Here is an 11204-nt window from a genome sequence, read left to right as displayed (position 1 = left end):
TTATGGTTTCTGACAGGACATCCTGGACATGCACAGGAGCACTGTGATGGGCCCCTTCTCTCCAGGACAAAGGAAGGGCATAAACAGAAATTAATGGACTGGCTGAGGCTTTCAGGTGAGGTGGTGCTCTGCTTCATTCCTCTGCTCAGGCAGGGTCTTTTCCAGCCTCGAAAAAAACTGCTAAAAATACTCTGGAGGTATGAGGCCATGTGGATGCCACAGGAGGGAGCAGGCATCCCAGCCTTGCTACTGCCAACCCCCAGCAGCAACAACGCTCGACCAGCCTGGTGATTGCTCATGGTCCAGTCCTGGCAGCCTGGAGCTGGGCACAGACTCCATTAAGCTGCCTCTCCATGGGGCTCTGCAGCTGCGGCCAGGCTGCCGCTGGGTTGCTTTGATGCCTCCCCATCCAGGAGCTGGTGGAGGTGTCAGTCCTCTGCAACCACCCAGGTTCAGTCAGCCCACCTCTTCACAAATTGTGAAAAACTAGCCAGATGAGAGCTAACGTGGCTTCCTCCCACCAGGATAGTGTGTTCTGGGGCGGGAGTCCTCAGCTCTCAGAATGAAGTGGATACAGCAACAGGAAAGGGAAGGATGAGATTTTTTGCAGGGATAGTAGCAAAGCCAACAGAGCTGCACTCGTGCAGAGTTTAACCAGCCCTCCTCCCTCAAGGTTAAGGTTGACTATTCTCAGTCCTATTGCCCTGCAAAGGAAACTGAGGCAGAAAGCATGGGGGTAGCCAAGCTGTCATATTGCAGCATGCCTATCATCCATGTACAAGCTACATGTGCTCATTTGTGTCTGTTTGTATTTACCCTCCCAGGGAAATGCAAGAGCAGCTCATTAAATAGCGTGACAAATAACTTCTGTCGCTGTCGATTCCATTGTTTGCGTCTCTAAAATGTTTACGTGTGCTACTTTGGGATATATAGTCAGGCCCCATTGAGCACATGAATGGGCAAGTATTAGAGCTGTAAAGCAACACCTTGGATTTGCCATCTCTGCAACTCACTTAATTAAGGGATCTGTATCCAGAAAGCAGAAAATGCACATTTCTCATTACAAAAGGTGAAATTTCTGAAATCCATTAGATACACAGTAGGATAAAAATGTGCAAGGTTCCCACACACTGCTATGTCAATGCATCTTGTTCCTCTTCTATAATGCCCCCTGCTATTCTGAGCAAAAATCTTCCAGTGCATTTCTGCTGATGTGCCTCAAACCTCAGGTCTGACACTCCGCTAATCCCAGCCAGTCTTCCCTCAACATTTTTACAGCGCAGCCTTATACTGATGGGCTTCAACTTTTGCTATTCAAAGAAATAACAAGCAGAAACCAGCTCCTTGGGTTCCACCTCCAATGAACTGGGGCAAACAACATAGTAGATATCCCTACGGCAAAAAGCCCCCCAGAAATGCGCCACGTGCTATATAACAAGCTTCAAACTGTTTCTCCCAAACTGGAGATGGCAGCCAGAGCCTCAGCTATAAAGGAGAAAGAGAGCACAGGAAACTCTGGGCATGACAATGACTTAGGTCCTGACAGTAATTTGGGTATCCCCAGTTCTGACAGCACCCCGAGAGTTTACCAGATGTGGCTGTTATGGAAGTCTGCCAGGGACTTAGAAGGGAGAGACTGAGGTTGAACCAGCACATGGCTTTGGCAGAACCCTTTGGTTCCTGCATGCCTCAGTTCCCCTAGGCCTTAGGCAGAGATAACGACACTTCTCCCACGGTGAGGGCACCTGTGGGAGGGGACCATCTATGTATGAATTGCTTTGCAAGCAACCTGGAAAGGAGAGATGGTAGAAAGTACAGTTTCCAGCTGAGGTGTCTCAGCACTGTTGTACCTCTGTGTTTGAGAGCTGAAACCAGGGCTGCTTCCCATACGTGAAGATCTCCCAGAGGATCACCCCGAAGCTCCAGACATCACTCTCTGTTGTGAACTTCCTGTACATGATGCTCTCCGGAGGCATCCAGCGGATAGGCAGCATGGTGTGTCCTCCGACCTGGGTGAGGGCAAAGGCACAAGGAAAGCTGAGTGATGAGAACCCCGAGGAAGGGATCATGTCCACATGATGTGGACAAACACAGGGCATCCCTGTAAGCTACATCAACAAGAGCTGTTCAAAAAAGCTGGGCTGGCTACTGCCTCCCCGACCGCCCATGGGCTTACCTACCAATCCCACCTGGTTAACATGATGGATAGGGAGTGAAATGTTTCAAGATAAATGATGGCCTCTCCTCCCAAAATGGGCTTGAAAAGAAATCAAACGACAAAATGCCAAGAGCATACTCCAACCCTATAGTCTGATGAACCAGGAGGCAAGGCAAGAAACAGTGTTCAGCAAAGTATTGCACTGAGTTTTGCAGGGCCTCAGTGCTCTGGGGCACCCACCAGAAATATAGGGTGAGGTTTGTCCCTCCTCGGTAAGGTTTTCTAAAAGTCATGCACAGGCATCTGCACATCACCTAGTGCCATGAAAGATTTTGTGCTCATAAAACTGTGCTACAGGCTTTTTTTCAAAGAGTGCTTTGAATATGTAAATGACTGCAGGACCACACTGCAAAAAGGCGGTCTGTTTGTAAAGAACAGGCTCTTACAGGCAGGGATATGCCCAGCATTTAATGGAGGCAAGAAAGCCAGCCCCTTTGGAGAGTTTGGCAATGGAAGAGCCCATGGGTGAAGTCCCATTGGGGTATGCCAAGCCAGGGAAAGGCTCTTTCTCTGTCAGGGTCTGCTCTTCTCCAGGGCACATGAATCCAGCAGGTACACAGCAGGTTTGCAGGATACATGCGAACAGTTTGAAAGCAGATGGATTTACCTTCAGATTCACTAGAGATTTCTAAATAAGTGTCTCTGAGCAGGACAAGTTTTTCTCTGTTCTGTCCTACATAAGAAGCACCATCTGTGGGGAAACAGCTAATTGATAAGGCCAGGCAGTGCTGGAAGCAGTACTGCTGCAAGTCTCCAGCACTCATTTCTACTGAGGATAAAGCGTCCAAGGTTTTAGCGGTGATGAAAAAGAGTGCTTTTGTGGTGCTGCTTGGAAGACTGCTTGTCTCATTACAGGCACCAAAAAAGCAAGTGCTAATAACTTTGTAGCACTCTATGTGAATCAGGCAGAAATCTCTCTGGTCCTGCGAAGCATCACAGGGAGGAGGTATCTGGTATCTAGGTTTCCAGCATATGTGTGGCTATTCAAAATAATGAGATTGTTGTGTTTACTTGGATGAAAACTTTCCTTCTACAAACAAAAGCTCTTGGTTGAGCTGCCAGTTTTCCAAAGCTGCTACAGTTTTGCCTGATTAAAGCAGAACTAGTGTGGGGAGGGGTCAGCACAGAGACACACTGCAGTGCTTGGAAGCAAGAGGGATAGTGCTGGGGAGGTGTGTTGGAACAGGGTGTGAAATGGGTATGATGCTTAGCAGGCTCTCTGCACGAAGGGTGTGAGTCAGACTTCTCTGGGGTTTGGCAGAATTTGGACTTTGGGTTTGCAATGTTGTACTCAGAGGTCTGCAGACCAGCTTTTTTTTCTAATTTTGAAACAGACCTTCCTTCAACAAAGAGGAGGAGTTTTGAAAGTCTCAGGAACATCACTGTTTCCTAAGTGCAGAGGTGCTCAGAACTGCAACACATGAAGATAAAAAGCTCATTGCAGCTGTACACCTCCTGTTTAGAGATGGCTTGGCTGGTGTGTTCTCAGCTCGCTTCTCTGAACTCTCTTCCATAATGGAAATTGAAATATGCTTTTCTTTGTTTGTTCCTTTGAAACCTTGGCTGCAATTCTAGCTCTTTCCTGCATTCCCAGCTTTTACAAGTTGCTTTCTTTTCTTGTGAAGGGCTCTGAGGAAATGTTATCAACAGAACAGGACATATATCGAACTTGATTGTTGTAAAAAATGTTTTGTGCTAATGTTTATTTTATTATCCTTTAAGTAGCCCTAAGTTTTCAGTTTTCCAACAACCTCCAACAAAATGATCACTTATTGCAAAGCTCTCTGTGTTTGCAGTATCCTGAATCTTGCAGGATCACTTGCAATTACAAGTCGTACGATGTGTTGAGCACAGTCAACTCCCTTTTGAACAGGTCTTACAGCAGTTCAGAATCTATGAACCAGCTTCTCAGCTTACACAAAGAATATTAGCGCAGTATTGCTTGAATGGGGGGCCCCTCATTTACACCACTTGCGTATCTGGCCCTGAAAGCAGAGCAGACAAGCCATCCCAGTTCTAATAAGCTAAAATAAAGTTGAGGTCTTTCATCTGCTCTAGAGACATCCTGGGGAAGAACTGCCAGTAAAGTGACATACACAGTCAACCGTTGTACCAAGGATGCGACGACACAGTCTTGGCTTAGCTCATACGGTGGAGTCCAGGGACGGCCAAAGCATTCCTCCCAGCCCTGTATGTCATGTGAGACATATCTTTTACTAAAAATTAATCTGGTAATAATTACTAATCAAATTAATTTGGGGAGGAAAAGTCCCAAGCAATGCCCAGAAAACATGTGGATCCAGAAAAATATGGCTCAGCTGTGCTCATAAAAAGGAAGGTATTCTTTGCAGAGGTATTCTTTGCATCCCAAACAGGGTGCCACATTTTTGAGAGTGAATGTTAAGTCTTGCACTTACTAGCTGGCTATAAGCAGAACAGGCATCAATTAAACTATACCATAAAAGCACTCCAATGCCTAGCCTGACACATAAGGCTGACTATTACGTTTTAAAGCATTGCTTTTGACTATCCCTTACTGCTTCCCTCACAAACTGATTAGGATTAAAATTCCCATTTCACAGATGAGAAAACAGATGCAGGAAGGCTGGGGAAGGCCCTGCGCTGAAGCTGTGTAGTAAGTCAACACTAAGTTGAGTCTCCCTGGTCTGTGGTCAGCCATACCCTGTTACTTGCTGATGTAGCAAAATGATTTAGAGCTGAGCACAGAGGGCTTGTGCTACTGATGCCATAGGAAGCAGAGTGTGTTCAGAGTGACAGAAATCCTTTGCATAACATGTAGTGGCTGCGAGTTGTATTATGCCACTGTAGACTTGCATGTGACTCCCATGGCTACACACTTCTTTTACAGGACCAGCCATTGCCAGAAGCATAAAAGTAAAATGATGCTATTAAATCAGGCTAAAAAAAAAGGATGCTGGTTTTTTTCTTTTGCAAAGCCAGTTTACATGGCATGTCCTTGGCTTTGCAAAGAATCGTTACCATGTCTTCAGAGAGATGCTGAAAGTTTATTTCAGGCAAACATCTGTTTGCTCAGAGCTGGGCCTGGCAGGTTTTGGTCCATGTAAGACTGATGCTTGTCAGAAGCATGCTGCTTCTGAGTCTTTTCTAAACCCGTCACGTCATCTTCCTACCCCATCTTCCTCCATTTCCCTTGGGAGCCAGGGATGGGGGAGCCCAGCGATCATGCAGGTTCATCTTCTAAAGGCCTCTAAGGGTAAAATATCCTCAAACAGTGGCATTGTAACATCTCCCCTGGAGACACTCCACAACCTGGAAGAGGGATTTGCTTTCAAGCAAATAAAGCAAGTAAATCCTCCTCTGTTCCTCTCTTTAAATCCTAAGACGCTGCCAAGCTCACCCTTTCTCCTTGTTATTTTAATGCTTCATAGACCTGCAGACTGGCCTCTTTATCCCATTGTCATGGCTGTCTAGCTTTGCTTGACATTTTTAGCTCTCTGACTTTCTCCCCCTAGATAAACTCTCCATGCCCACATTGACATGTTACTCCCACTGCTTTGCTTTTTCAGTTTGAAGTACTATCCTGGTAATAAACAGAACAATAAGTGCACATCCTTTGAGTGGCCAAAGTTTCCTTCTTCTGTATCCATTTTAAGATCACAGTATCACCTACTCGTTTCCACCCCTTTCTAATGGATACTCCCAAGTGCATGACCTGGTCTACAGCCACGTTTCTGATACTCCAGGGCACCTGGCCTCTGCTCTGAAGCCTCATTACACATCCAAGCCTGTAGACTTGCAAGATAACCAGCCACTCCCTTGGAGTAGCTTATTGCTGTATTAGATATGAACCTCGGGGAGCTGGGGGAGGTTCGTGAAAGGCCAGCATTAATGGCCATTAGGGAGAGAGATAATTACTTAATGCTAGTACAGCACTTTGACGATGTAAAGCTATATAAGTGCTATGTACAAGTAGGAGGCTTATAAGGCTTGGGGTTTGTCTGCTACCAAGGAAAGCTGGTGTCTGGGGAAAAGATTCTCCTTGTCCCACCTTTCTGAATGACATCCAGCTGATTAGGAAAGGAAAAGATGGCTTGTTATCCCCAGTGAGTTCGACAGTACAGCAGCAGGTAGTGGAGCAGCACCGTTCAGCAAAGACTGTGCACTATGCCTGCAGTTTGGGCCGCTGACAGAGATACCATGGAAATCAAAACCAAAGTATGGCTGAAAAGCCCTCATGAGAACTCTGGACTGGTGGGAATCCAGAGACTAACACATTAAAGGCAGCTGTTTGTGAGCAGTGCTGTTTTCCCCCTCCCGGCTCACATACCAGCTCCTGGGCTGTAGCCCAGGGTGGCATTCAGAGGGGAGGTACCGAGCCATCCACTCCATGCTCACAGTTGAAGGTTGCTTCATGGATCTGTTAAGAACAGAGTTTGGTCTCTGCCATACTCTAAGGCAGTATTTTATTTTCCTTTTTGTGCAGTTTCCTTCCCAACTTTGAAATAAAAAGAAAAATAAGCCCGTGCTTTTGTTTTCCTTAGTCATTTGACATTCACTTTCCAAGGTCATTTGACAGCTTTCTTCCTGTTCCTGGCATACTTCAGGAAGGCCCTGCTCCTGCTCCTGCCTTGGGAAAGTCACAAGAACTACTCACTGTAGGTGTCTTCATATGGTGCAGCATTATTTGAACTTCCCTTTCATGTGCAGGAAGTTGAGACATTTGAGTTTGAACAGAATCATGTAGCAGTAGTGGAGACCTTGGCACCATTTTTCTCCAGGAAAATCCAACACTCAGTCCCCTCGATGTAATGATAACACACGCATTCCCCAAATGCTGTCTCTGTTCCTGCTGCTGTAGGTAGGGATGACCTGGGATCTTATTTAATTGCAGACTTGGCTGTCATCCCAGGCTGGGCTGCACCAGAACACATGTCCTTTAGCCCTCAGTTCTAGGAGCTGGGTGATCCCTGGAAGATACTTAGCTCTGAACCTTCCCCCAGCAGCCAGATGTACGTCCCCATCAGGACACGCTGATTCCTGCTGCGGGCAGGATGTGTTATTCAGCAGTTCTGGACAGCCTTGTATGAATAAGAGCCGCAGGTGGCTCGGTGACCCAAGAGGACACAAGGGCAAAAAAAAGCAATGCAAGCAAGAAGCAGGAAAACCACCCCTGTTTGGCTAAGTTGAGCTCTTGGAGAAAAACAAACAGCAAACAAAACTGCTGTAGATCATGCCTTTGTTAGTCGAAGTCTGTCAGATCAGGCTGGGGCAGGAGAAGGTGGCTTCTCAGGGACAAGGCAAAGGGCAGTACGTGCTTATGGCTGGGGATGCAGGAGACACTCCTTTCTCGCCTCCAGTGCTGCATCCAGCAGCACTGAGAGATTCTTCCCGATCACATGTGCCTGTATTTTGCCTGCGTGGGTCCTGACAAATTCCTGGGCACCTTTTGCAAAGCAGAGAGATTAACTGCCATGCCAGACAGAGCTGAGCTTTGCTGAACCTTAGCTGTCCTCTACTCCATAGTTTTAACTGTCACCTTACTGGGCTCTTAAGTACCCAAGTGGTTTAAATCAGAGGTAGCTGAATGTAACTGCAAGTTGTGACTGGGTGTGATTCCGAGTACTTTATCTGTCATTTTCCTTCAGCTTATCCAGAAAGAAAGGCTCTAGCTATAGCTGAGATTACACCATTGCCAGAATTACTCTGCCCACAAAATATCCCCAAGGTGTTCTCCTGACTGAGAGGCGTCACGCGTTACGGCTGTACCAGCCCTCGGGCTGAGCCTCTTCTAAGCGACTCAAAAGCCATCACTGCAAACTCTGCATAGCCCTGTCCTTGCGTTCAGGTCCTGTGTCTTTGCTGCCGCGCTGTCATAGCCAGTGCTGAACATGAGCTGAAGAACACTCAGCAAATAAGAAAAAGCTTCCTCCAAAGATTTTGACTTGACTTATTGTGTCCTCACCATGCAGCACTCTGCATGTGTACGCTCTGCTTTCTGGGAATGGCAGATGTGATCCTCTCCTAATCCTCACTTTCTATGCCAACCACCTCTTCCATTGCAGGCTCTGGCAGTGCCGCAGCGTGGGGCTTGCTGCCTGCTCCCCTGCATGCCAGTGACTGAAGACATCTCACAGCAATTTGCAAGCGATCACAGAGGGGTTTTGGAAAATTACAGAACGCCCAAAGCAACCTGCAGCTGCCTCTCCTACTTGCCTGCAGCTGCACTGGGTGTCCCAGCCGTGGCCGAAGCAGGGAAGATGCAGGTCACTTGCTGCCAGAGGGGAGTGCTGGACTTAACCAGGGAGAGCATGAGGAAAAGAACCAAATGTCCGCATCATGAGGTGATGTAAGGAGCCAGATGGACTTGCTCAGGAGCAGGAAAGACTGACCAGGCAGGGTTAATGTGAAAACGAGAAAGGGGTGAGACCTTCCTGCTGTCAGTAGGACTGTTTGGCAGGGGACTGTTTGTTCCCCCCAGATGCACACACTGTGTTTAAACATGAGTCTAAAAATAAAGCCTGCCGTTGACATTGTTTTTCCTTACTTCATTTAACAATCTAGTTGCTTTATGACCTGTAATTCTGAATCACGTTGAATCAAGCGGTATAATTTGCAAGCAGGGACAGCGGCCTTTCTCCCCCTTCCCCTCATCTCTGCTCCACTGACTGTGTTTTAATCCCACGGTTTTCAGCATTCCTAATGAGCCATTAACAAGCTGCCAATTACTTATGCAAATGAGGGGGGGCAGACATGGAGGGGTGGCTGTAGCTAGAGGTAAATTCTGCTACCTCAAAACGGCCTGAGATAAATCACTGCTGCTCTAAGAGCTGCCTGTACCCAAGAGTCCTCTCAGTTATATTATCTGCCATCTAAAAATGCCAGAGGTAATGCAGAGGATGGTTAGAAAAGGGAAACAGAGGAGTAATCGCACATATATTTTTAATTATGTTTGCCAATAATCTATTTGGTGTGCTCCTTACCACAGCTCACCCCTCCTATTTACTTCCCAGGACTCAAAGCAGCAGCACCCACTGCTAGAAAAGGGCTGCACAACCAGCCTGCAGAGGATCAAAGGCCAGTTTCTTATCTTTGTAGAAGTAAATGCTCCAAAAGCCATGATCTCCAACACAGGGACATAAACTGTAAGAAACCCCACCCTTGCCTCATTCAGCTGGGGAGAGGTGAGCGCACCTAGTAACGAAGTCAGCAAGGCCACCACCACGTCCCAGCAGGTCCTACACCACCACCCTGACAGTTGCTGCTAGAGCCTGCCAGGTGAAGAAGAGGTGACCAGCCTCCTGAGCCCCTGGACCACCTACTGAAAGTTTCTTTTGGTCCAGAGTAACAAAACCCCACGCTAGGATCTCGGACAGTGGAGGAAAGTGGTAGCATGAGGGAAAGATTCACCGGTAGAAGACCCAGTGGCTTCCCAGGAGTCCCACTGCTGGGATGTGGGTTGGCACTGGGCAGCTGTGCAGAGGGGTGCATGCAGATGGTGGCCTCTGCGGTCTTCTGCACCACAGCCACAACACGGGCACCACATCTAGGCTGTTCAAAAGCTACCAACTAAGCCACCTTTCCCTGGCCACTGCCCAGACAACAGCAGGTGCTGAGAAGGCCACTAAACCTAGTCAAACTACAGCCATCACATAGTTTGTCAGGCACCGTATGGATTTACCATTTTGTCTCCACCAGGCTGGAGATCCTTGTACCACGCCACACTCTTCCAGGACAGGCCTGCTCAGAGACATGCAATATCCGTGAAACAGCACAGCTGTCGGCTAGATACAGCTTCAAAGGGGATCTGTAGTCTGCAAAGACTGCATGTGCCAACAGAAATTGTCCATGACTGATCTGCATTATCATTTTGCAGTGAGCTGGTAATGCTACAAGAAGTGTTTAATAGCTCAAAAGCTAATCAGATAGAGACTAAGTTAAACCATCATGATGCAAGAAACGCGTCCATCAGGATTCTGCTCTTTGGCGGACGCAGAGAATGAAAATCAGCTCAGTTTCTGGCTTCAGAAAGTAGGAAGATTTTCCCAATAAATCTCAACCTGGCTACATAAAAGTGAAGTCTCAAAATGGCCTGAGAAATGCAGTTTAGGAAATAGGACCAATAAAACACTTGCATGTATGATCACCCTACACTAAAATGCTTCCAGATTAGTATCTCATAATCTCCCCTACCACCGTCCCTCTCTCTCTGTCCTGACAGTGACTCCCCTCTGGGTAACCCATAATGCTCTGTCTTTGTCTGCAGCCAGAGCCATTCCAGGCTGAAGACTATACGTGACTTAGATAAGGCTCCATTACTTAACTTGTAGATGCTGGACAATCAGTTCAACTGCCTTAGCATTAATCATAATCATATTCAAAATTCATTAAGCTAGATTGTTTGGAAATCTATTTCTTGTTAATGTCAGAATCACTGAGCATAGCCCCGGCAGTGTACAGAGAGAAATTTAATACATTGGGAACTCCCGTATAATAAATGGGAACTCCCTATAGAAGCAGAACCTTTCTTTACGTGCAGCTGGACTCTGGCAGCTCCTGCCTGGTTTGTCATTTGTGAATTTTGTTAAGTAGCAGTGAAACACTCTGAGCATGCTGGCTGTCGGCTGATCAAGAGGCATCTATAGAAATATGTAGCTGAGTATGGAGTTTTTAAGGGGGAAGCTTAGATGCTCAGATCCATGCCCACAAATCTTAATAATACCTTTTGTATCTAAAAACTGGCCAGGCAACCCAGAGACTTTCATGCACAATCATGGTGTAGAGGTACAAAAATCTAAAGTCCTTTAAAAATAGCAACCTGTTCCTTGCTTTCCTGAAAACTTTCATTAGATTAGAGGATGGGGCTTTAGTACTTCACCAAGATGAAAAACTTTGAGCAATAAAATAGCTGGATCACTCCTTCCAGCCAGTTTCCTGTAGGCCAATTGAGGACGGTTCCCAATGGTGCGCTCCCTAATGGTTTATTTGGCCTGTTTAAGCATTTTGG

At 46.8% G+C, this 11204-nt stretch overlaps 1 protein-coding gene across 4 annotated transcripts in view; it reads right to left on the bottom strand.

Moving 5' to 3' along the window:
• NTRK3 (neurotrophic receptor tyrosine kinase 3) overlaps positions 1 to 11204 on the bottom strand; it is a 233977-nt gene that overhangs the window by 15537 nt on the left and 207236 nt on the right. For all 4 annotated transcript variants that reach the window (XR_008823080.1, XR_008823081.1, XM_056346662.1 and 1 more), the window contains one exon: positions 1851 to 2009. Coding sequence is in view for 2 of the 4 variants with exons in the window: in XM_056346662.1 (XP_056202637.1) it covers positions 1851 to 2009 (159 nt within the window). In the remaining 2 variants the exon portion in view is untranslated. The remainder of the gene's footprint in view (positions 1 to 1850; positions 2010 to 11204) is intronic.

This window comes from Falco biarmicus, chromosome 7 (assembly GCF_023638135.1).
Source record: "Falco biarmicus isolate bFalBia1 chromosome 7, bFalBia1.pri, whole genome shotgun sequence".
In the NCBI taxonomy this organism is placed as follows: Eukaryota; Metazoa; Chordata; class Aves; order Falconiformes; family Falconidae; genus Falco; species Falco biarmicus.
This window is presented reverse-complemented; position numbering and strand designations above follow the sequence as displayed.